The 25,807-nt window shown below is 33.7% G+C and overlaps 2 protein-coding genes across 3 annotated transcripts; one reads left to right on the top strand and one right to left on the bottom strand.

The window, feature by feature from the left end:
* Nucleotides 1-1,287: 1,287 nt before the first annotated feature.
* Nucleotides 1,288-14,088, bottom strand: Rox8 (TIA1 cytotoxic granule associated RNA binding protein Rox8). 2 transcript variants are annotated; one of them, XM_090112152.1, is made up of 4 exons: nucleotides 13,038-14,088; nucleotides 12,870-12,965; nucleotides 5,904-5,985; nucleotides 1,288-3,756 (listed from the first exon to the last, which is right to left on the bottom strand). In XM_090112152.1, exons 1-4 carry the CDS (start codon nucleotides 13,899-13,901, stop codon nucleotides 3,647-3,649), a joined length of 1,152 nt encoding a protein of 383 aa, XP_089968278.1. In that variant the 5' UTR covers nucleotides 13,902-14,088; the 3' UTR covers nucleotides 1,288-3,646. The 2 variants fall into 2 exon arrangements, with proteins under 2 accessions (XP_089968278.1, XP_089968279.1); XM_090112153.1 differs by having other exon boundaries at nucleotides 5,904-5,967.
* A 780-nt stretch (nucleotides 14,089-14,868) lies between these two features.
* ZnT86D (solute carrier family 30 member 7) lies at nucleotides 14,869-25,754 on the top strand. Its single transcript, XM_090112093.1, has 3 exons — nucleotides 14,869-15,359; nucleotides 16,012-16,229; nucleotides 22,726-25,754. Exons 1-3 carry the CDS (start codon nucleotides 15,170-15,172, stop codon nucleotides 23,356-23,358), a joined length of 1,041 nt encoding a protein of 346 aa, XP_089968219.1. The 5' UTR covers nucleotides 14,869-15,169; the 3' UTR covers nucleotides 23,359-25,754.
* The last annotated feature ends 53 nt before the right edge of the window (nucleotides 25,755-25,807 follow it).

The raw sequence follows: 25,807 nt of genomic DNA, 5'->3' as shown, positions 1-25,807 counted from the left end.
GTGTTTTAGGTAGACTGTTAGAGGAAGAATCTCATAAGCAGATAAAGAGAGTCAAGTTACAGTCAAAAAATGTTATCATAATTTTATATAGAATTTTACTAAGTAGCCAGATGACGATGTAGGTACATCCCGCGAAGAGCTGCCCCTTCTGCGCCTGATGATTTTCTTGTCTTGTCGACCTGTGATTGAATAGGAAATACTCCTGCTCGCACTCCTTGCGCTTTATTGCGATGTTTTGAATAGGATAGATTTGAGTGTAACCAGACCGATTTTGATGTTATTAAATTGAATTAATAGGTTAGGTTATTTTATCATGTGTGCTATATAACTTGGTTTCTTATAATTTTAAGGACCATCATGTATTATCATCATAATTTGATTCAGTCTTATACCATACATTCAAAGAAATCTAAATAACAAGACACTAGAAGTCGTAAGCGCGCGTGACCTTCTTCGCCACTCAGGTGACTTCCAAGCCACCAGTGCGTTCGTCGCTGTTCGAGACGTATGTGTGTAAACATAGTGAGTTTCAGCATTTCCCACTGCGGAAATTCTTCCATGAGTTGTAATTCTACTAATAAAGGAATAACATTTCATTGGTATTTTTTTTTTAGAAATAATGTCGTTTTTCCTTATAAATTATAGAATATTTAAAAGTATTATGTACGAATGTCACCATATAAATCTAAATAACAATGAATGTCACAGTCGACCGTTCTTATTAACACGTTTAACACAAATATCAACCTTATTTCTATGTGTTTAGGTTCAAATTCATAACTATTGAAAATTAACGCCCTCTGTTGTAGAAAAGCCGAATTTGTTCGTATTGGAGCAAAAAGAAACAAAACGTCTCATGTTAGGTACATGGATGTTATTCTAAAATAAACCGTAAAATCGTACGTTAGCATATATATTAAAAAGCTGAATTTAATATTTAAGTTAGTTTTCACTAAAATCAAGCTGTCCAATAAAAGACACTTTACTTGTGTGTACTGTTTAACTATCGGTTTAAATGTGTAGATTTTGGCGACAGTGGTTTTCATACTTATTATGACATTATAGCAGTTTTAGTTTCTTGTTATTTAGATTTCTAATTTCTATGCATACATTGTTTCTTACCAATGAAATATTAGTATTTTTTAAATGAATATATGAAAGTCAATAGACTTAGATCAAATGTCAAAAGCACTTTTATCAAGTTTTTTAAATGCTATTTTGCATTACATTCATGAGATGTAATTTAATGGGATAGGAACCACGTCAATGTAAGTTGAAATCAAAAAGTTATTAATCAACTTAAACTATTTATTTCTTCCTTTTACAAAATGACGTTAGGACTTTACAATAATTTCTCATTATATCGTTTGCATACGCAATATCAATCACAGAAGAACGTGTGTCGTTCAATTAATGGACCATACATTAATTCAATCGTAAATCAAACACCCGATCCCAGACCCACTGCTTTATTGACTCACCAGTGATTCCATACAATAAATCATAACACTTCAGACAAACAAAACAACATGTGCCGAACTTAAATACGTCACAACGGTCTGGCGCGTCGAGTAGTGTTCCGGATCTCAGTCTGCCTTCGGGGCCTCCAATAAATATCAACTTATGTACACGAGCCCACTCGCGACACAACCTCCCTTAAATATAACTTTTTTAAAAATTTATAATTTATTTCGTTATGTCCTATCTATGTAGATCGTGGGCGCCGTGAGCTTCCGAACGACAATTCTTTCGCTAGATGGCGCTGTTTACAATCACATACGCAAACTATCCCGCCCACAAACAATCGACTCCTCTCTCTGGTTTGCGCGTCACTTTCACCCGTAGAATTACGTCATCCGGATATGTCAGAATACCGTAACAATTACACTGGACGAAACCTAGCTAATATACAGATTCGCTGTATAAGTCAGTTGTACTGTGATTAAGGCATCGGAGCACTGAGACAGTCTCAGGATTTGGGGGACAGGGGACCCTCGGTATAGACGGGTTTCAGTTAGTACCGTTTCGTTAGCACCGATAGAAACAATGCGAGGTTCATGCAGCGATATTTAAAAAGTGTAAATTTTAAACTCGATTTGGGAAAGATGTCAGAAAAACAAAAGTTAAAACTGTTAACACAAAATGTGTAAAAAACTGTATTATGTACAAAAACGTACAGTCAAAGTTTGGTCAAATCACAGGTGAAATGTATGCAAATATTTGGCAAGTGTAAAATCCACAGTGATCGTTAAGGAATGCTCGAATGTAACTGACCTTTAGGTTAAGAATTTAAAATCGCGATATTGAATTCGTAGCCTAAAGATGAACCTAACAGGAAGGGCTAACAAAATTTTAAAGAGCCGTAACTCTCGTATTTAAGAATACCTTGTGACTAAGGACAGAAATCATATAACTGTCGAAATTAAAATAGGAATAGACAATCTCTTTACTATAAAATATATTTGCTCTGTTAGACATAATTGAAAATAATTTCGGCTAACATAGCAAAATCGCTTCTATAACAATGTTCATCTATATCGGAACTATTGATTGTGGTTTCGAAGGGAGACATTGTTTACTTTCCCTTACTTTTCAGTCAGAAATATCGCAACGATCTGAATCTATCGCATTACCATCACGCATGAGGTGGGTCATATCGACAACTGCTATTTATTTTCATTCGAAAAGTTACAAACGCGAAAGACAACAAATCTTAATCAAACATTGCCAGAGACCTGTTTTCTTTCCCTTTTCAACTTTTCGTTACCTTTACAATTATCGCGAATTTATAGACTATAGTGGACTAACGCGTTTTACCTTTTATTTACACCGAGCGGCGCTTGTGAGTTCTTAGAACAGTATGTTAACTATCATGTGAGTGTATTTGCTATAATTCTATAAACATTTTCTGCAGAACATACTTTGAAATAATAAACACAATACAAACATTAAATAATACACAGACGTCATAGATAACATCTCAGACTGAAACTCACATAGCCCGCAAAAATTTAGTCAACTGACACAATCACAACCTAATGCAATCAGTGTCTAAATAACTAAGAAGAAACTATATGCAACCGCCCTTATCAGTTGACAAACTTGTTTACCTTATAAAACTCTACTTTATTTCAATACTAGAGAAACAATTTCTGATGTTCAATTGCGATCCAATTTCGATATATGTCTCATAGACAGATCGAAATTCAATCATACATGAGCATCACAAATTATTTCTGCAGTACACAAACGAAAATTAATAAACCCATCTTTGCCAACTACGATCAAAGTACACCATACCTCCCATCTAGCGAAGCGACATGAAGTACATTGTTAGTTTCCTAAGCTCAGTTGCATATCACCTTCATAGTTACGCCACTCAACCGCAATCACCGGCACACAACTTGAACACAAACACGCTGACCGAGCACGCGAGCACTACACGTTAAATGTCATTCACTCGCGACCGCACGATCGTCCAGCCGGTGTCCTCTTTTCAATCTTCAATAAGGCCAGCGACGGTGACACAAGACCGAGCGACTTCAATTCGGCGTCACTTCGCGGCGGTTAGACTGCAATCGGTTTCGACTGTGCAGGTGCGGGTAAGACGCGCCAGTGCACGGGCCGGGGGTCCAGTGTGGGCGCGCTACTGCGACGGGTACTGCGCGGACGGCATCGCCGACGCGTACATCACCGGCTGCGGCGCGCCGCCCCACGACCCGCCGCTGCCGCCCGGCATGCTCATGCGGTACCCCGCTGGAATTCACATAAATAATGATTATTTATTTATTGTTTTAGCATTTAACGCAATTTTTCAATATTTGAACATGTAAAAAAAATAGAAAATGTTCAACCATGAAGCCATAATAACTACATATGTTTGCAAATATGTTTATTATTTTGATGCATGATAAAAATAGTCACATTTTTTAACATGATTATTAATCATTTGGCTATGATTACGATACATTTTTACCATCTTAAGTAATTTAAAAGAAGTGCACCATTCTTGAATCCATGTAAGGTTCAAGGATGGTGCATACATTTCTCCTCCTTTCATCGACTTTATTGAACCAAACAAAATGTATGTTTATAATAATAATTACATTTTAGTAACAATTAATAATTATGAAACACTTTTTCCTCATTAAAAATGTGTAACAATAATTAATTTAGAAAAAATATTACTTAATAATTTATGACGAGTTATTACGAGATTTGGTATTCCCGCGAAATGTTTTAACATAAAATGAGTCGCTGGCATCCACTCATAACAATATTTGAAATAAATGTAACAATACTGCAGCAAATATTTGCTTTTTCCTCCTGGTTATGCAATTTCAATAGCTGATAAGAACTTTATGACTTTGTGACATGTGCCTAAATGTTTTCCATCTAAAGAATCTAAAGAATCTAGAGAACCAGGTTAACTGAATGTTGAACATGTTTAAATTTTATTTCATATCAAAATTTTATACAAATCCAACAAACAACACAAGTTTTTTAACTTTTTATTTTTCATCGTATAAAATAAACAAATTTTGTGCTTTAAAACCTCTGTAAACGTCTAAAATTATAACAAATACAAATGAGAAAAACAACGAGAGCTAAGAATAAAAGTATCATCACAGTTGTACTACGATAAGGTGAGATAAGGAGCGATAAGAAATTGCGATAAATTATAGGATTTGGCAATCGGCACGGTTGTAATTTTTTATGTTGTAGTGAATGTGAGGAATTTAACGGTGGTTAAGATTAAATAATTATATGTAGTTAAAAATAAAAAACAAACTATATGAAATTACTGTACTGTCATCGATCTTTAATAAATGTACAAAATATATTAAATGAAATCTATGCTTCTAATTTCTAAAGTGAGTCAAAAACGAGTATAAAAAGAGTCGATTCCATACAGACATGTCGGCTACATACGAACATACAAGAGAAGCTAATAAAAGCGTATTACAAGGAGCCGAATTTGATTGCTTATGAAAAATTAAAGTTATAAATCTAAACAATTGTTGTAAATGACCGAATGATATCTATCGATATACATATTAGGTTAATGGTAGTGACGTAAATCGCTAATGAATAAGGATTTATGTACTTTAAAATGTATTTACTCCTATGCTACGAATTTCTATGATACTTCTTATCAGTTTACCTACTTCGTTCCCAGCGCGTGCGCAAGGTATTTTTCAAATACATAATTTCAATTTTAACTTTTTATGTTATAACATACTTTTGAAAACTGTTTATGCACTGCACTTAAGCGGAATTATCTATACAGAAAACATACAAACATAAATTAACGGTATTTTTTTATTGTAAGCAACATGTTGTTGAACCTATCAATATTGCTATTTATATTATTTACATATAAATAAGCATGGTATGCGACCTGTGTCACACACTCTTTATTACAACAATACCTTTACTGTGAGCGGACTCAATCTTGTGGCATTTTTCGCTTCAACAGACGTACAAGCATGTCTGTTTCTTTGTGTATAAAATATATGCATATATTTTTTTAAACTAAATATTTGTTGACTATACATTGAAAGTTTACAATAATAGAATTAATTTTGTAAAATAATAATTGCATTTTACATGTGTATTTAAAATAAACAGACTAAAAAGAGCCATATGCAAAATCAAAAATAGCTATTTTCTGGATCCTAACAAATTTTAATACTTAAAAATTTTAATTACTGTTTCCACATGTGAAATTGACTTTTGCATATCTTGGAGAAGTAGTGCTCTATTTATGTTTTTTAATATGATGTTCCTCGTTACATTATACTAAATGAATAAAACTGAGGAACAAAATAAGAAAATTATAGAAACCCGAAGTCAATCTAGTTAGTTAAATAATTATTTACAAAGTGTAATGTGTATCTTACCAGCTGCTGCCGCCTGCGGGTTGCTATACGCATACTGCTGGTAGTAGCCCGGCGCCATGTAGCCCTGTATCGCGGGGTAGCCCTGGAAAATGTATCAATTCATAAGAGAGCACATATTTCACATGCATTCTTGTAGCAAAAGCTCATAAATTTCCCTCCCTTGAAAAAACCCTTTTTTCCCATTTCCATGATTGTCTTAAAAATTTAAATATTGTGCATATTAATGCTCAAAGTATCCCAGCACATTTTCCTGACCTTCTTTCATCTTTTGATTCAAAAGTTATCAGCGCAATTCTGGTTTCAGAATCGTGGCTAAAACCTTGCCTATCATCATCCTCATATTCCTTGCCTGGGTATAATTTAATCCGCAACGATAGAGTGGGCCGTGGTGGGGGAGGTGTCGCCATTTATCTTTCTGACTGCATTCCCTTCTCTATAGTTAGTATGTCGCCACAACCCCCACCTGCGGACGCCGCTGAGCACCTCATCATAGAGATTAGCGTAAACTCAACTAAATTACTACTCGGAGTATTCTACAGTCCTTCTCTCAATGTAAATTATTTCTCGTCTTTAGAAACTATCCTAGAAAATGCATCTTCTATTTACAAGCACATAATCTGTATGGGAGATTTCAATACTTGCATGTTAAAAAATGATACTCGATCTAAAAAACTACAAACCTTGGTAGATGCTTGCAACCTCCACTTGCTCCCTCTTAATGCTACGCACATTATCCCAAATTGTATACCTTCCTTACTCGACCTCATCCTTACCTCTTCTCCTACATATGTTGTTAAGCATGGTCAGTGTGCTGCGGATGCTTTTTCAAACCATGACCTTCTTTACCTATCCTTTCGACTCCGCCTTCCTAAATTAAAGCATAAAATTCTGATGCAGCGTAATTTTGGTGGAATGGATATAAATTGTCTCCGCAATGATGCTTCAAAAATCGATTGGGATGTTTTACTGAAGGCTGAATCTGTTGAAGATAAAGTCTCAATATTTAACAATTTTATGGTTAATTTATATGATGTTCACGCTCCTATAAGACCAGTCAAAATTAAACACCTTCCTGCTCCCTGGCTCACTGACGATTTAAAAGCTCTTCTGCATAAGAAGAATATGTCCAAGGCTCGTTATAAGATGAAGCCGTCAGATAGCAATCGAGACAAATATAAAATAATCCGTAATAAATGTAACACAGCTTGTAGAGATGCACAAAGACGTCACATACACACCTCTGTTGAAAACGGTGATCCTGCCAGGCTCTGGAAATTTCTGAAATCATTGGGAGTGGGTAAGGATAGTAATTGTAAGTTATCTAAAGATATTTCTCTAGAATCATTAAACCAGCACTTTACTTCAGTCTGTTCTTTGGATGTAAATATAAAAACTAAAACCTTAAGCTATTTATCTTCTTTGCCCCCTCCTAATTTCCCACCATTTAATTTTCGTTCTTTCTCTGTCACTGAAGTTGAGAAAACTGTATTGTCCATTACCTCAAACTCTGTCGGTGTGGATGGCATTAGTCGTAAAATGATCGTTCCAATCCTAGACATAGTCATTCCTATCATAACCCACATCCTTAATTCCTCTATCTCATCTAGTGTTTTTCCTCATATGTGGAAAAAGGCTAATGTTATCCCTCTTCCTAAAATAAATACTCCTAACTCCTTATCGGACTATCGGCCTATTTCTATCCTACCCTTTCTCTCCAAAATCCTAGAACGCCTTATCCAACAACAGCTCAGTCTCTTTCTTAATAAAAATTCCCTCCTCGATCCCTTTCAATCCGGTTTCCGCCCCGGTCATAGTACGACTACTGCTCTTCTTAAAATCACAGATGACATACGCTGGGGTATGGACAACAGGATGCTCACAGTCCTTATACTTTTAGATTTTAGTAATGCCTTCAATACAGTGGATTTTGATTTATTGTTAGGCATGCTTCGTTCCATAAACCTATCTCCCAATGTTCTTGGATGGTTTCAGAGTTACTTGGCTGGTCGCCAGCAACGTATTCTTGTTGATAATTCTTTTTCAACCTGGCGCAACATATCTGCTGGCGTGCCACAAGGTGGTGTGCTCTCTCCAATTCTGTTTGCTGTATTTATTAATTTTTTAACTCCTCATCTAACTTCCCTTTATCATCTTTATGCAGACGACCTTCAAATATATACACAGTCGCCTTTAGCTGATATTAACACTGCCATTAATGATATAAACAACAATCTAAATAAGGTGTATGATTGGAGTGTATCCCATGGTCTCAAATTAAACCCATTAAAATCACAAGCCATCATTATTGGTAGTCAGAGTCTGGTGGCTAGAATCAACTGGACTACCTTACCACCTATCTATATTGATGGCGTCGTCGTGCCTTATCGAAAATCGGTTAAAAACTTGGGCTTATATATGGACGAAACTCTGTCATGGTCAGTGCAGTTAAAAAACATCAGTAAAAAAATATTTTGGACAGCATCTAGTTTAAGAAGGCTGCGCAATTTTTTGCCTATTCCCACCAAAGTTATGCTTGCTCAGACCTTAATGCTGCCCATTCTGGACTATGCTGATGTGTGTTTTTCCAACCTAACCCAGGAGCAACTCGATAAAATCGAACGTTTGCAGAACCTTGCCCTGCGTTTCGTTTTTGGGTTGAGAAAATTTGACCATGTCTCAGCATTTCGGAAGCAGCTTAAATGGCTACCCATCCGCCACCGCCGCAATGCTCATGTCCTCTCGCTCCTATACTGCATACTATTTGATCCTCGTATTCCTTGCTATTTAAAAGATAACTTTGAATTTTTATCTGCCAGGAGTTTGAACCTACGATCTAATGATAACCTAATGCTAAGTGTTCCTGTTCACTCAACTAAATTTTATAACGCTTCTTTTACTGTTAAAGCTGTGCAACTTTGGAATGATCTACCCACCAGCATTAGGAAAGCTCAATCGCTTGAGTCTTTTAAAAATATGGTAAAGAATCATTATTTGCAAACCTGCTAATTTTCTGTGCTGTTTTTCTTTTTGTGTTTTATTTTTAGTGTTTTGATATTGTTTGTTTTTTTTTTCTTTCGTTTATTTTGATTTGAATGTTTTTGTATTAATTTATTTGCTTTATGTGTACACTATCTTCCCATATTTGCAACTGTATATTTCATGCTTGGTACTGGTTGCTTGGAAGAAATTGCTGTTTAGCAATAAAGCCGCCAATTGCTTCTGATATCCTTGTATTGTAAAATTAAAAATTTGTGTGCAATAAAGAATATATAACTATAACTAACTAAATTTCTACAATAAGCAATACAAATCTTATGTTTATTTATTATAAACTCTAGTTTATTTGTAGAGATTTATAATACTGTATTAACACATAGTTGTGTGTTATCCAGCGGATTAAAAAAAAGGCCTATGTGTTAACCCAGACCTTACTCTGTACTAAATTTCGTACAGTTACTATAAGCCTTTTTTTGTGTAAAACAGAAACAAACATCCATCCACCCTCTAAATCATTCACATTTAAAATTTTAGTAGGATAAGATATACCAAACCATACTTATTATATAGGATACACATTACATTATAAAATTTGTACACAACATTCTAACATGCTCTAGAATTATAATTTATAACTAATCTATATTGTCAATGAATATATTACTTTGAAGAAATCATAACAATAATTTCTCTTTAAAGTGGTCAATGCATTGTTAACAATAGCATCGTGTATAATGTTTAAAACAATTGATCATTAACATAAAAGTCATAATATTCACAGATTCTTGAGACAAATTGGATACTTTAAATACCTAGTTAGTATAATGAGGTCAGATATTTTTGTTCGGTAGGTACTCATTGTAGTGTAAATCATTAATTAAAATTCATGAAAAGAATAGCGCAAGTTCTTAAAATAGATCGCTTTGAATTCATTGTTGTAAAAATTACATTGTTAATTTTTAACCTTAGATTAAGTTTAACAAAAAAATAAAAAAAAAATTGAAATATAGACAAATCATCGAAATTATTGATTCTATTCAGCTGTATATAACTAGTTTTCGATGTTTTCTCAGAATATCCATTGTAATAACGTCAGCAAAAATGGCCACTTACGGCTTATAACCACCTGTTACACTATATTTGACCGTGACCCTAATGTATGCGCGGACGGCGAAAATCGCTTCGCAATACATACATAATTATTATGATTACTAATAATTTCTCATCGCTATTCAAGTGAGACCATTTATTAAATGTAGTAGAGGCCTATCATTATAAGTAATTATTAATGGAAATCAATACAAAACAATAAAATATTATAGGCTTCTTTAAAATACTACCAACATTGACTGAATATGAAATTCTACAGTCAAAAATAGGTTTTGTTCAAATAAATATATAAAATTTTAAGCTTACCAAGTGAGCAAAATTTACAGATTCATCGCACCTACATATCTATACTAATATTGTAATTTGTTTGTTTGAACGCACTAATCTCAGGAACTACTGGTCTGATTTGAAAAATTCTTTCAGTGTTAGATAGCCCATTTATCAAGGAAGGCTATAGGCTAAATATCATCATGCTAAGACCAATAGGAGCAATGTGGGTGAAACCGCGGAGCACAGCTAGTAGTATAATAAAATGATAAATATATTTGTGTTTCATACAATTTGAAGGTTACCCTAATGAAATAATTAAGTATACACTTAAAACTTGTTCAAATATCTGTAACGTAACTACTAACTAACTGTAAACAATGTTTATACAGTACATTCCACTTATAATGTATTATGCATTTCTTTGCGTTAAAGAAATCATGATTGTTATAAATAGAAACTATTATACATAATATTATAAAAAATATTGTTTAAAAGTTTCATTATTGAAAGACACAAGTTTTTTTTCTTATAAGTATATTATATCCTTTTGTATCTTTATAGGTTTTCCTATCTTATTTTTAACTTATTTATAGGTGGCCAATCCAGGAGCCAAAACAAGCAGTAATTAATAAATAACAATTCTATTGCAATACAAAAGCGAAGCTATACTGCTTATATTAAATCACCTGACGTTTTTATCACTATAAAGCCTACTAGATGCCATCAATTACACCAAATAATTAGTAGCAATAAAATTAACATGTCAGAAATGATTACTGACTCACACAGTCCTTGAGTGTGACCCAATTACTGAGATAACCAACACATGCCGAGTTTTCATTTGTCTTCAGATAATGACATGGCAAAATCTATATTTTAAACATTTACATACAACTATTAATCATGTAGTATATAAATGGATTTTCTACACGCTAAAGTCTCTCACTGAATATGATATGAAGCTAATTATTTTAAAGATAAATGAGTCAAAATATAATTTAAACATTGCATACTGTAGAAAGTAAATAATACATAATTTTTGTATAGCAAATTATTTAACCATGTGGACCAATGTGGTCAAATAAATAATAAAATTATTTAATTATTTGACCACAACAAAGTTAGAAATTCTACATTAAATATTGCTATTCTGTAAGTCCAAATTAAATTCTTATTGGATACATCCAACATTGTACACAATGTACACCTTGTTCTATATCAATTAACTTTTAAATATAAGTAACCTTACACCTGTTTAAAATAACTAATCAAAAGGATATGCTGTATAAGTATTTAGGCTGTTAGCTGATAAGACTGACATTCAAATAAACAATTTCTTTAGCACAAAGGAATCTCTGTGGCACTTTCTAAATAAACTGAGACAGCAACAATGTGCTTTTGTTATGGAGATATCTATATTCATTGAATCGGACATACCACATGACTAGAATTATTAAGCATGCTAATACTAAACCTAGGTTTGTTCCTATACATGTATTAAAAACGTTGCAGATCATTTTTAAGACATAGAGCTAACTTTCCCGTCCGATTAGGGCCCTTCTGGCCTCCTCCACTCAAGCGACAGCTCAAGCCGAGGTTCGTGGTCCCCGTCAAGGGGGGACGCCCTTGTGCATGTCGCTACCAGGGTGAACCTTCAGTTCACCCCCGCGTCCGCGTTAAAATGTAGAAGCCCTTCTGGCTAACATTGAGAGACACCACACAAAAAAAAAAAAAAAAAAAAGCTAACTTCATTATTTTTTAATTCTGTCACTAGTTTTAGTGCATTTTAAACTTCTTGTAAAGGTACAAAGTTCACTTTTTGTATACTTACACATACAGTATTTGTAATGAGTTTGCAAATATTATTATATAAATTTTCTGTACATAAAATATCAAATATCAAATATTATTTATAAAAACAAAATAATATTTTCACCCTGACCTCAAAAAAAGTTCCATCAATATTTTGGGAAACAAAATAGTAATATCTTCAATAAATTTTGATTGAAATTATAAAAAAAATCGCTATGTATAGCCATAAATTTTGAAATAATTTTAATTTTTATAAATTGTTAGTAAAACTTATGGGATTAGAATGTAATTTTCAGGTTTTATTACTTTCAAAATCATTGATCACCATAGAGGCCTTATATAATATCCATGGAAACCAAATGTATTAATTAAATATACCTACATGAATTTTACTACATACACCACTACACAGAAATACTACATACAAAACATAATAATAGACCTAAGCATAACAAGAATATATTACATAAACCTACAATTATCATCAGTTTACACATCAAATTATAATAATATAGTTATATTAATATTATAAAGGCGAAAGTTTGTATGGATGTATGGATGTTTGTTACCTTTTCACGTAAAAACTACTGAACCGATTACAATGAAATTTAGCACACATATAGAGGGTAACTTGGATTAACACATAGGATAGGTTTTATCCCAGAAATCCCACGGGAACGGGAACTATGCGGGCTTTCCTTTGCAAACGCGGGCGAAGCAACGGGCGGAAATCTAGTATAGTTATATAATGATTAAATAATGGATTTGTTTATTTACCTGAGCATACCAGTATCCCATTCCTTGTTGATACGCATAGGGGTATTGTGTTTGTGCTCCCATTGCTGGTGGCGCTGAAGGAGGGTTGCTCGTACTCTGCAAGATAGTATGGGTCATAAGATTCCCATTCTAATAATATAAATCAATTGTATAGGATTCTCAACATACCTGACTCTCATTGCCTCCATTCTCTTTCCCCCAGAAACATTTTACTGTGTGTCCACTTATTTCTGTATTATGTGTCGCTTCTATAGCATGAGCCGCTGCTTCCTTCGCTGTAAACCTAATGAATGCATAACCTTTGTCCCTGAATACTCTTATATCCTGTATTGGACCAAATTGTGAGAATGTGTTCTGCATTAAATCTTCAGTAATGATATTACTAGTAAAACCTCCACAATATACAGTTGTGTTTGTCGGTGAGCTTTGGTTGTAAACCTCGTCAAATGTCGGCTGTTTCGCTCGTTTATTGGTCGGCGCGCCTTCGTTTGCACCTTTGGCTGGTGGCTTACGTGTCGACCAATTGGTACGTATAGAACGCGAGCCCAACCATTGTCCGTTCATAGCCTGGATTGCCGCCTCAGCATCAGCCTTTTTAACAAATGACACGAAGGCATAGCCTTTCGATTTGAGTGTTTGTGGGTCGCGCACTATTCGACAGTTCGAAATCTCACCAAATGGAGCGAAAGCTTCTCTTAAAATATGTGTTTCAATCTCTGGCGACAAATCACCAACGAATATGTGGTGATGGTTACTTGTGTCCGTCTTGGGCTGATTACCCGGGCTTGTAGCCCAGTTAACCTTCATTTCCTTGTCGAGAAATACTCGCTTGTTCATGGCGGCCAGGGCCGTAGCCGCCGACGTGTGATTTGTAAACTCAAGGAACGCATAAGGGTCGTTACCTGGTTCTCGTATTATTTTACAACCTTTTACCTCACCTATTTGTCCGAATAACGCGCATAAGAATTCTTCTGTCACACTCGCGTCTAAATTACCGACGTAGAGAGTTTTCGGGTGGCTTTCGTCGCCCATATTAGCTTATATCGTAATCTAGCGGTTACTTTATTACGACTATGAACACTTATTATGAGAATACTTGCTAAACAACGTGTTATTTCATCACATTAAACATTGGATGACGGATAAAAGAAAGAAAAATGTCGCAAACAGCGCCTAGAACTTCTCGAAAGACGTTGCTGTTGACTCGTGAAACGTTCACTTTTCGGAAACAAACGCATCTATAGACGAATTTCCGGTAGAATGTTTTTAAAATGTTGGAGGGAAAATTTTTTCTTCATCAAATAAATCAAGAAAAGAGTGTCTTTGATTGTGAATATTAAAATCTGAAATAATTGTTTATTACCAATAATTTAACCTATTTAATTATATTTTTAATTGCATTTTTAAAACTCTATTATCTAACCATAAACTGTTATAAATATTAAAACATAGACAATAAAAATATCTTTTCCGGAAATGTGTGTCGCTTTGAAGGCTCATGAATCATCACAGATTCTATTTCTATTACAATAAATTGATGCTAGATCTGTATTTCTATTGGATGATCTAAATGTCAAATCATAACAACCAATACGAAATTGATTAGTGTATGGTTTATGATTGTAGTCAAGCAAAACAGCTAAAATTAAAAACAAAACTCAAGATTTTTTTAATGATGTGTTTTAATTTTTTTAAACCAGAAACTTTGAAGCATTGTTATTATTTTAACCGTACCAGGATGAAATTAAAAATCAATGATTATTTTTACCTTTAGCAGTAGTATTGTTTCATACAATTGAAATATAAAAATCAATATATTTTTCAAAATAATAATAATTACAACAAATAATCAACAGCCGTTGTACAGTGTGGGTTGTACACTGTGGTCGTTGATCAGCACTATAGAATAGATTAGAGACCATTGACAATTAATTATATTATTGCTCTGAGATATCTGCCGACTGCACAGATCTGTGGCCGACTGCCACCTGCCAAAGTGCCAAGTTGCCAACTGCCAAGTGCCAACAATAATCGACGATAACGACAGATGGGCTGTGAACAAGATTAAAAGTCTAAATTTGTTTAATATTGTTAATAGGGCTTTTTTATAAAATATGTGCATAATTTATAAATAATTTTTACAGAAAATCGATATCTTCAATAAACCTTTGCAATCGATTTTACTGTAAGGTTATTAAATGCGGATCAAGTACACGTATGCAGTATTTGTGGTCATAGTTTGTGTTATTTAGGTAGTTTAAAATGAAATAACTTAAAATAATACAAAATTAATCGTTACAATGTTACCTTTGACTCAAAAAGATACGCGGCATTCACGCGGTGGTGTTACCGGTATCCCGGAAAAATTCGGCAACTGGTTTAGACTCATTTATTCAGACAAGAACTCGAGGAATTTATTCCTCTTCCTCATACTTAACTTATCTTTTGCCTTCGTCGAACTGTTCTATGGCATATGGACCAACAGTTTGGGTAAGTTTAATTGATGTTTCTTATTTATTCTCTAAGAATTGCACATTATTGTTTTCCTATTTGAAGATTGGTTGTTTTATTATAAATTTATACCTAATTGATACCATATTGTTTGTTGACTATATAAAAACACAAAAATTTAACTACTGTTTAATTTATTATATAAAAATCCTGTCTAATCAGTTCTAAAATAATAGATACTGCAATGTACCTATTACAATATATTTTAAAGTTATCATTCGATTTATAAACATGTTTATTATTAAACATGTTACCTTTTATAAGCACATGTAAATTGTAATACATTTTACAAACAGAAAAATCATATTCAGTCATTAGGTATATATGTAACTAGCTTCCGCCCACGACTTTGTACGTGCATCCCCGTTTTTCCCCGTTCCCGCAAGAATTTCGGGAAATCCTTTCTTAGCGGATGCCTACGTCCTAACATCTACCTGCATGCCAAATTTCAGCCCGATACGTCCAGTGGTTTGGTTGGTGGCTGTGCGTTGATAGATCACTATATCAGTCACCTTTGAGTTTTATATAATATAGATTATCAAGCCACCATATTGAGCAAAATATCACAACTCAACATCCTATAAATCACAATTTATATCCAAAAGACAAATTATTAAATTGTCTCTTACAGGTTTGATATCCGATGCTTTCCATATGTTCTTTGACTGTACGGGCTTGGTGGCTGGCCTGGCTGCATCCCTGATATCAAAATGGAGAGCAAATGAACGGTACTCCTATGGTTACGCGAGGGCTGAGGTGCTAGCTGGCTTTGTAAATGGCCTGTTCTTATTGTTTATCGCATTCTTCATTATGAGCGAGGCTGTTGAAAGAGCTATTGAACCACCTGAGGTATGTATATCTATGCCTAATATAAAGCGGATGAGTTTGTTTAAACATGCTCTGGAACAACTAAAATTCAATATTAATATTTAATTATTTAAAAATTGAAGTGAATACATTTGGGGATTATCTGGGATTTTATTGTATTGTTCACATTATTAAGGGTCGATTTTTCAATGCTTGGATAAAATTTATCCATCCAATAAAGTATTACACGATAATATTAAAATGTCACGTAAACTGTCAAATACGGGCAATTAGAATATGTTTTTAAAATGGTAGTTTTATACATTATTCGACGGATAAGTTTTAACCAAGGATTGAAAAATTAGCCCTTAATCTATTTAACTTAAATTTGATTTATTTTCAATGAATTAATATATTTGGTTTTGAAACAAGGTAACATAAACATTGAAAAATATAGCATCTAAAAACTATAAACCAAACTGGTATTATTCATAATATTAATTCCTAGAAATGGAATTGAATAGTAGGTCAATGGAATGATATGGTATTTATGTAATAGCTTTCATGGCAATTAATGGCTTTCTCAAATTACTGTAATCTAGAAACAACTATTGAAAAATTGTAGCAATAGGGTTGCCAACTTTTTTTTTCCTATTAATTAATATTATTACATAGGTCTGAGATGGAAAATTAACACTTTTTATGTTTAAGAGCCTTTCTTTTAATGTAAAAGAATCATATCTTTGCACTGTTAAAAAAAAAATTATAAAACATAAAATTTAAAAACCAAATAACTTTGGTATTTGCATTCTTATCAGTAGATATAATAACTTAATCCTTACTAAATTGTGATATTGTTGGATAACTATACTGATAACAGATCTTACCATTCATAAAGAATTATTTTTGCCTAAAGTGAAACATTGACGGGCAACAAATTTGTAGCAAGGAATATACATTTTCTATTAAAAATCTAAATAGTCTAAACTGGAATAATAAAATTAAGTGGCCAAGTGAATACATAAAATTTGTGAAACTGGTTTTTTCTTAGAATATACCTACCTAGTTTCAGATTCGAAACAAATTCAGGATCTAGATTTTCTGAAAGTATTATAATTAATACCTATAAGAGATCTGTGCGAGTGTCGCTTCATTCCAATTAACAATTTTTGGATTGCTTTTTCATATACTAACTTAACTAATATTTGTGGTACTTGTATATTGAATCAATTAATTATTGTTACTGATTTCAATTATCTGTAGATGGGTTTATAAAGACGGAAAAGTTTTCAGCTTGTAGGTATCTATACAAAATTTGCTAGAGATATGTTTTGTGCTGATTTTTCCATTTTTCACGATATCGAAATTATTATGTGATCTTGAGTATGTTTAAATTACAAACTATCACGTTTTTATCAAATGATAAGTCGACGAATCGGCACGTATTTTTTCTCAAGTTAATTTGTTTTTTGTTACGTTAGCATACTTTACAGTAATGCCTTTCGTAATACCTACCAACTTTCTATCGAAATTCCATTGGTATTACATACCTATTTGGAATATGTATAACTAGATTTCCGCCCGCGGCTTCGCCCGCGTTTTCAAAGGAAAACCCGCATAGTTCCCGTTCCCGTGGGATTTCCGGGATAAAACCTATCCTATGTGTTAATCCAAGTTACCCTCTATATGTGTGCTAAATTTCATTGTAATCGGTTCAGTAGTTTTTACGTGAAAGAGTAACAAACATCCATACATCCATACATCCATACAAACTTTCGCCTTTATAATAGTATTAAGATTAAAAAATAAAATGTCAAATATGTAGTTTCGAAAGAAAATGGTTACAGACACTGTAGAGATAGATAGATATAAGTAGGTATGTAATAAATAATAATGTTCCAAAAATTAACAAAAAAGGCGGCTATTGTGTATCGAAATAAAAATAAGAGACTTCAAACTAGATGCTAGTTTTTACAATATGCAAAATACCATTCATTAGTATAATATCATGTTTATACTATTTTGAAAAGATACCACGCTACTTGATTATTATTAAAAGGTCAAATGTATAAAATATGCATCATGTAAGTTGAAATATAATAGGCTATTTGACAAGGTTTTGAAAACTGTCTCAAATTATTAAGATACGTTTATAGAGCACACAAAACACATGTTTCTTAATTTTTTGTAGTTATTCATTGAGAAAATGGAAAATAAAAACATGATATTCAAATACGCCGCCAAAACACAATTTTGAAGAATATGGCGTCTCGCGACCATGGTGACGTCACCGCGGCGTAAACATCAACTTGCTCCTAGTACTTATTGTTCGTTTTTGTTTTAATTATAGTATAATTAAGTTTATCTGTTTAAAAACCAGAAAATGAGTTCTTATAGGTGGTGTGTAGTTCCTGGATGCAGAAATACGACTATTAAAACCCCTGACAAACTATTTATATGTGCTCCAAAAGATATAAAAATGCGTAGATATATCAATTAAAACAGTTATATTTTTTTGTGAAGACCACTTCGATGTAAGTATGGTGTTGAATACCTAGTAGGCAGTTTATTTTATTTGCAATACATAGTATAAATCGTCTCATTACTTACTACGTGACCAAGCCAACTAGACCCTTTTCAACTGTGACGTCACCCGCCCATGTCTCGGGTACAGATAGCAAAAAAAAAATATTAATAATATCACTGTTCGCTCTCCGCTATGAATAGTCTTATTTTTCCCCATTTCGAGGGCTGTCTATGAATAACAACACAGTAAAAACTTAAACAAATAACAACGAAAAACTTAACAGTCAACAACAAGCTTTAACGATTAATAATAAAAAGTACAGAAATAACTAGCGATGCGAAACGTACGAATGCGTCGATGCTGCGAACCGTACTAAGGCGAACGCGGTACCTGAGGCGGTAAGCGGGCGGGGAGGCCGCATTCCACCCGAGCGTCTAGTTGGCTTGGTCGAATAATACCTGCTTGAGGTAAGATCACAGAACAGTAAGGGTGCACTCACACACATCAGTCACCGTCACGGCACGTCACCGGACAGGATTAAAAAAAAATATGTATCAATAGTTCTAGTATGACTCTGTTCCCACACGACAGTCGCCGGCACGAAATCTATCAGTGACGTCACCGGTCAGGCACGTCAAATAATCTTTCCATACATGTATCATACTTTTATCCCCACTCACCCGGTGCCGTCACGTCTCAGTTCAGTCAGCGTCGTGCTACCGTCAATTGCTACATGTTCTCTAGCGTGACACACGTCTAATCACTGACTAACCTGATGTATGTGTTCAATGATTCAGTCAAACCGGCGACGTGACTGACGGACAACATGACGGTGACTGGTGTTTGTGGATACGTACACAAACCGTCACCGATCAGTCATCGGTGACTTGACGGTGACTGATGTGTGTGAGTGCACCCTAAAGTAGATAGAAGTGTGATGTGGGCGTGGCCCACGTGTCACTAGTAAGGTAAGATCACCTAACTTGCTCTCAGTTATGCGCAGAAAAATATTCGAGTCGGTTGTCAGCTGTCAAACCTTTTTTCCATATTTATTCATTAATTAGGACGTGTTGTTCGGTATTAGAGTGCAAAAATGATAGCAGACGAAATAATATCAGCAATGAAGGCATTTCATACCATCGGTAAGTCTTATTTTTATTTATTTTAATTATATTTTATGTTATAACTTCGCTTGTCGTAATTTGTCAAAATTGTATACAAATATCTAGTCAAAATGAACCTTAATACGTAAGAAATTAGTACTATTATAGATTGAACATCAAACAAGACTTTCTGGAATATTATTGCAATAAACAAACGAATGTCGCTTTAGTGATGCTTGTGGCGTATATCGACAGTATCGATACTTTAGAAAAGACAAACATTATAAATATTAAATTTTATTTTATTTTTCCTTAGCTTTCATTTGTCCAATTTATTTATAGATTTCCCAAAGAGGCTAATTTAAAAGAGAAATGGAAAAATACAACGTGACGAGTTAACTGGATGCCAAACATCACTAAGCGGTCTAACAAAGGCCACCGATACAGCAAACCTACGGCAGTTCCAAGATTTAAAATAATGCATATCTCTCTGTTTGTATTTTGTAAATATTGATTAATACTATTCTGTTCCGTTTTTTATTTAATAATAATAATATAAAAAGACATACTTAGTAGTAATAAACATACTCCAAAATGTGACACATTATACTATAAGTACTCATATAAAAAAAAGAAAAAAAATACACAAAAAATATTTATTTGTGAATTATCGATAACAAGGCAGACATCCCTCAGAGCATAGCATCAGATAAATATCAAGTTAATGTCATTAATGTTGAGTGACACAAATTTCAACCTTATCTCTATGTGTTGCGTTTCAAATTTATATCTATCGAAAACTAACGCCCTCTGTTGTGGAGTAGCTGAATGTTTTCGAATTTGGAATTTCTGTGCAATGAGAAACAAAACAGCTAATATACCTAGGGATGTTATACTAAAATAAACCGTAACATGGTGCGTTAGGGTACATATTGAAATGCTGAATTTATAACCTAAGTCAGTTTCTACTCGAATTAAGCTGTCCAATCAAAGGCATAGTTTACTTGTAGTGTACTGTATAACTATCGGTTTAAATGTGTGGGTTTGGCGACACTGGTTTTCATACTAATTATGACAATAAAGCACTTCTATATGTTTTTACTGTTCTGTGGGTAAGATAATGATATATCACTACATAGTATAAAACAAAGTCGCTTTCCCTGTCCCTATGTCCCTATGTCCCTATGTCCCTTTGTACGCTTAAATCTTTGAAACTACGCAACGGATTTTGATGCGGTTTTTTTTAATAGATAGAGTGATTCAAGAGGAAAGTTTATATGTATAATAAGATCCATTAAGTAGTGGAGAAGTACTGTTATTTTTGAGGTTTCTAATGTGATGTCGTAAAAAATTACATTTATTCCGCTTACATTGCAAACGCAGGCTGAACCCTACGAGTTTTATCAAAATAATGTACTAAGTATTATACACATTGAAAAGGTCTACAGAAAAGTCCGCGATGGTATATGTCTATCTCTTATGGATAACCCACAATAACTTTTTTTTGTCATTTACTTTTTACGACAAATAATGGCTAATTTTCGAAGCGATTTTAACCAATACAGCATTAATCCTTAACCAATTAAATACCATGGATACATTGTTCATTTAATATAGATCTATATGGCCCTTTACACCGTATGATTTAAGTGAATATTTTCGAAGATATTACAGATTTAAAAATTGCAGGACGTAGCGTTTGCGGCCGCCCGGCTATGTATTTTATACCCGTGCGATGCCGGAGGCCGGAGCGGGCCGCTATATTTTTATACCTATACAACGTTCACAATTTTTCTGTAGTGTATTTAGTATCAGCATTGCACCCGTGCGAAGCCGGGGCCCGGGCGGGTCGCTAGTATGTATATAAATTGATGATGACGTGTTTGTATTGATATTGAAAATAATCAATACACACACGTCAATCCTATAAACTGGATGGCTGAAATGAAAAATAAAGGACTTAATCTAAAAAATGTATACTTCATAATTATTGTGCTATTAATGTGATTCATGTTTGTAGGTACAATTAACTAAAAAGGTAATGAATGACGATTGAAATATTAACTTACGTACTTAGCTGTTTTCACATTTCTCAATTGAGGAGCGTAAAAATCTTGGTTGTTTTTAAAGAACATGCCAACCATTATAGCACAGTATTACAATATTATTTCCTAATTATAGCGTCCACTTTAGGTAGATTTCTACTGTCTGCTTTTTCGAAATTAGGTTCCATGACAAACAAAAATAACACATAAAGAACAAAACTGATTACAGACACCTTGAATCACAAGAAATAAGTTATACAAGAAACAAAATCAAAAGCGAAATTCAGCAACGACGTGAGTAAACGTTGGGATCTCTTGTTATTTACGCCGCTGTGACGTCATGGCAGATGCAGCCAATCATGGATGTTTTCGGTCACGTGGTCATTTTAAAAAATATGATGTTTTTTCTCGACGATTTATAAATAAATAAGTTATTATTTATATCATTTATTAATTTAAATCGCTTCAAAAACCTTATATATATATGGATTACACAAAAAAGTAATTTATTTTTTATACTGTCAAATAGCCTAAGATCTCAGCCATTCGGCATTCTTTGAAGTAGGTAATAGGTTTTTTTTTTGTTTAAACATGATATTAAGAACAATAAATGACAAGACGCTTGTCTGGGTTGACCTGGGATAAAAATAAATACTATACCTACGATTTTTCATACGGTTAAAAATATAGCAATACAATGGTACCTAATATGATAATGGTACCTATACTAATGGTACCTAATATGATAATTTTCAAGCAAGAATATTAATTCATTCTTCTAAATAAATTAACTTCGTCTTAATTTAGATAAGGCGCTAAGATCTCCTATGAAATGTTAATCATTTAAAATTATTACTTTTCAGGTAAAGCACGAACGTCTACTCTTGGTGTCAATTCTTGGGTTCTTAGTGAACATGGTTGGTATTTACGCTTTCCACCATGGCCACGGACATGGGCACGGTGGTCACGGTCACTCGCACGGCGGCCACGGCCACTCGCACAACCACGACCACGGCCACTCGCACGATGACATCGAGGCGCCCACTGGCGCAGGATCGGCCATCATGCGCGGAGTATTCCTCCACGTCCTGGCCGATACGCTAGGTTCCGTTGGAGTGATAATATCCGCCATTCTAATGCGAATGTTCGGCTGGATGAGAGCAGATCCGATTTGCTCGATGGCTATCGCGCTGCTGATCGCCGCGAGTGTGATTCCTCTAGTGCGGGATTCGGCGGGAGTGTTAATGCAAAGGACGCCGCTTTCGATCGAACGCGCGTTACCGAATCTGTTTACGCGCGTCGTGGGCCTGGCCGGCGTGCACGCCGTGCAGGAGCCACACTTCTGGACTCTGTGTAGTGATGTTCACGTTGGTGCTATAAAGCTAGAGGTAGCGAGGGAGGTGGACCCGCGGTATGTCACGGAACAAGCCGCTAGAATATTCCGAGAGGCGGGTGTGAAACATTTAACAGTACAATTAGACTATTCTCCGCTTTGATGAGTACTCGTGTACAGTTTGGTTGTTTAATTTGTATATAAGATAGAGTAAATGAGTGTTATATAGCATTTGCACATACGAGAGTGTCGCAGTTTTATTTATGGTAATCAGAGACGGGCGGACTGAGCGAGTTACGAATTTGACAATTTGGAAAATGAATAAAAATGTGTGCAATGTGAGAACTATCTTTAGTATTCATGTTTACACCTCATAGCTTATTATTTCGGCTGAATTTATAACAGACTGTAGAAATCAATCAATCCTAGAGAAATGATTATAAATCACTAACCAACATTAATTTTTACTAAAATCAGTTCATAGTCCTGTGCTTGTAGCATAAACTGCATTATTCATGCGTAAATGATATCTAGACTAGTACAACTGGAAAGACTACACTTTTTTGCAATAAGTAATTTGATATGCGGTGCTCAGATTATGTTACCAAGTTACAGTAAGAGATTATAGAACTCGGGTAAACTAGACAATTTTCTAACATTTTTATAAGATTAGAAGAAATAGCAGGTACAAAACACCAAACTTATGAGGCGAATGTAGTGACCTCTATAACTTGAAAATATTTTTATCGAAGCCCGAAGATAGATTAGGAAGTTGTAATCAACGAGAAATTCTTGCATCATAAAAAGTATCAAAAGTGAATAGCTAATTAACCATAATATGAGATTGTTTTAAACTCCTATTGGCCGGTCAACAAACCGTATTTTTATTTTTGTTGATTTGAAAATCTGCAATAACATATTATTATGTCGTACCTTTATTATGTATTTTATGATTTTAATTCTAGGAAAATATTAAAAGAAAATTACTTATTTCTATTTACACTTTTTTATGCTTTATATTTTTACTTACTTTTATATTATTTTTGTAAATGTTATACATTCCATGCAATCGATATTTATTTAAAGTTCTCGTTGCTAATATTATGTTTCCTTATAAATTATTGAATATATTATGCACATTATTTTACAAAAGCCCTATTAACGATGTAGGTACTTTTAATTACGAAAATGATTGAGAAACGAAATATTGCTTGTTACATTATTTGTCTAGTTACGAGAAAAAGTATATATTTATGTAATGTTTATTAACTATATTTATTTATATAAAATAAAATAATTTTATTGAGAATGGTTGCAAGCATGCATTTAACGATTTGCCTCTCACCGATATTATACTGTAAATGTTAAAAACCCAATATTGTAAATTATACAATGAAATCTAATTCTTATAATAATACCATTTAGTATTTTTCTTAAATTAAAATGGCATTTGAATTGAAAGTTTTTAATTAACAATAGTGAGAAGTTAGAACTACATTACCTAATATAATTTTAATTGGATGCTTGTCGGATGTCACTTGTGTATAAATTTACATTTCAATGATGCGAATTAGAGGGAAACTTGGAGGGAAATTAAATTTGACAAATAAATATTTTGAATAGGTTAAACTTTTCTTGTCCGATTTTAATATAATATGTATGAACTTATTGAATTGGTCCTTTTAATGTTTCTTGGCTTAAGTGTAACAAAATATCGCATTTATAAAGGTGTTTACAATTGAAGATTTTATTCCGTAATATTATTGATGGGAATGCCAACCTGCAATCGTTTTACCACTTATTGATGATTATTGTAATAAGTGATACCATAGTATAAAGATAACAAGTAGGCCGTTCGTTTAGGAGCGCACGGTACCTAAACTTCCGAGGCGCAGCGTTCTAACATGTCACGTTGGTATTTTTAATAATTGTTTATACAAACACCGACCGCTCACAGCAATAGCGCCCCCGCGCCCCTAACGAGTTACGAGAACCGTCTATGAGAAGTAACCGAGCGACGTTGTGTGCGTGCGTCAAGCTTGCGTACGTATATGAACGGGGGGCGTGGCCAAGCGCTCCAAGTACATACAAATGACGCGAAGTATCTTCGTGCGAAGATAACTTACTTGCTCTCTTTATACTATGGTGATACTAAAGAAATTGTATTTAAATTAGGTATATAATAATTTGCATCAATAGGTAAGTTCTTGAGGAGCTAAAAATATTGTCACAAAGTAATAAATCAACATCTATTGGAATTTGATAATATAATACGAATTCGCAAATAATATGGATTTGAAATAATGAATATAGCCTACATTACGCAATAGTTTTGTCTATAAGAAAAAATTGTTTCAAGTATCTTAATTTTATAACTTATATGTAAATTATTTTAATGTTACATCTTGATCTATTATTTATGGTTTTCGTTCAGATGTTTTTCAAAGGAAGGGTTTTTAAAGAGAAATATTCTACAATCCACAAGTGTACAAGTTACTCAAACTTATGTTTTTTACCAAGCAGATGTATTTAGATTCAGCAATAAAATATTAATTGAAACTGGTGTTTTATTACTTATTTTCATTGTTAACGCTGCAATTATCATTAAGTAC

The sequence above is a fragment of the Colias eurytheme genome, chromosome 18 (assembly GCF_061535395.1).
Source record: "Colias eurytheme isolate Ceu_HAF_F1 chromosome 18, ilColEury1 Martin Lab GWU primary, whole genome shotgun sequence".
In the NCBI taxonomy this organism is placed as follows: Eukaryota; Metazoa; Arthropoda; class Insecta; order Lepidoptera; family Pieridae; genus Colias; species Colias eurytheme.
The sequence above is the reverse complement of the archived record's forward strand: the minus strand, read 5'-3'. Positions and strand labels throughout refer to the sequence as shown.

What these genes read in the sequence shown, in the direction of transcription:
- Rox8 (XM_090112152.1), bottom strand. Translation starts at nt 13,901, where the DNA reads ATGGGCGACGAAAGCCACCCGAAAACTCTCTACGTCGGTAATTTAGAC. An exon ending in ATGGAGGCAATGAGAGTCAG is followed by an intron (nt 12,966 to 13,037) that starts GTATGTTGAGAA and finishes ACTATCTTGCAG; the next exon opens with AGTACGAGCAACCCTCCTTC. An exon ending in CCCGCAGGCGGCAGCAGCTG is followed by an intron (nt 3,757 to 5,903) that starts GTAAGATACACA and finishes TGTGAATTCCAG; the next exon opens with CGGGGTACCGCATGAGCATG.
- ZnT86D (XM_090112093.1), top strand. Translation starts at nt 15,170, where the DNA reads ATGTTACCTTTGACTCAAAAAGATACGCGGCATTCACGCGGTGGTGTT. An exon ending in CATATGGACCAACAGTTTGG is followed by an intron (nt 15,360 to 16,011) that starts GTAAGTTTAATT and finishes TGTCTCTTACAG; the next exon opens with GTTTGATATCCGATGCTTTC. An exon ending in GAGCTATTGAACCACCTGAG is followed by an intron (nt 16,230 to 22,725) that starts GTATGTATATCT and finishes ATTACTTTTCAG; the next exon opens with GTAAAGCACGAACGTCTACT.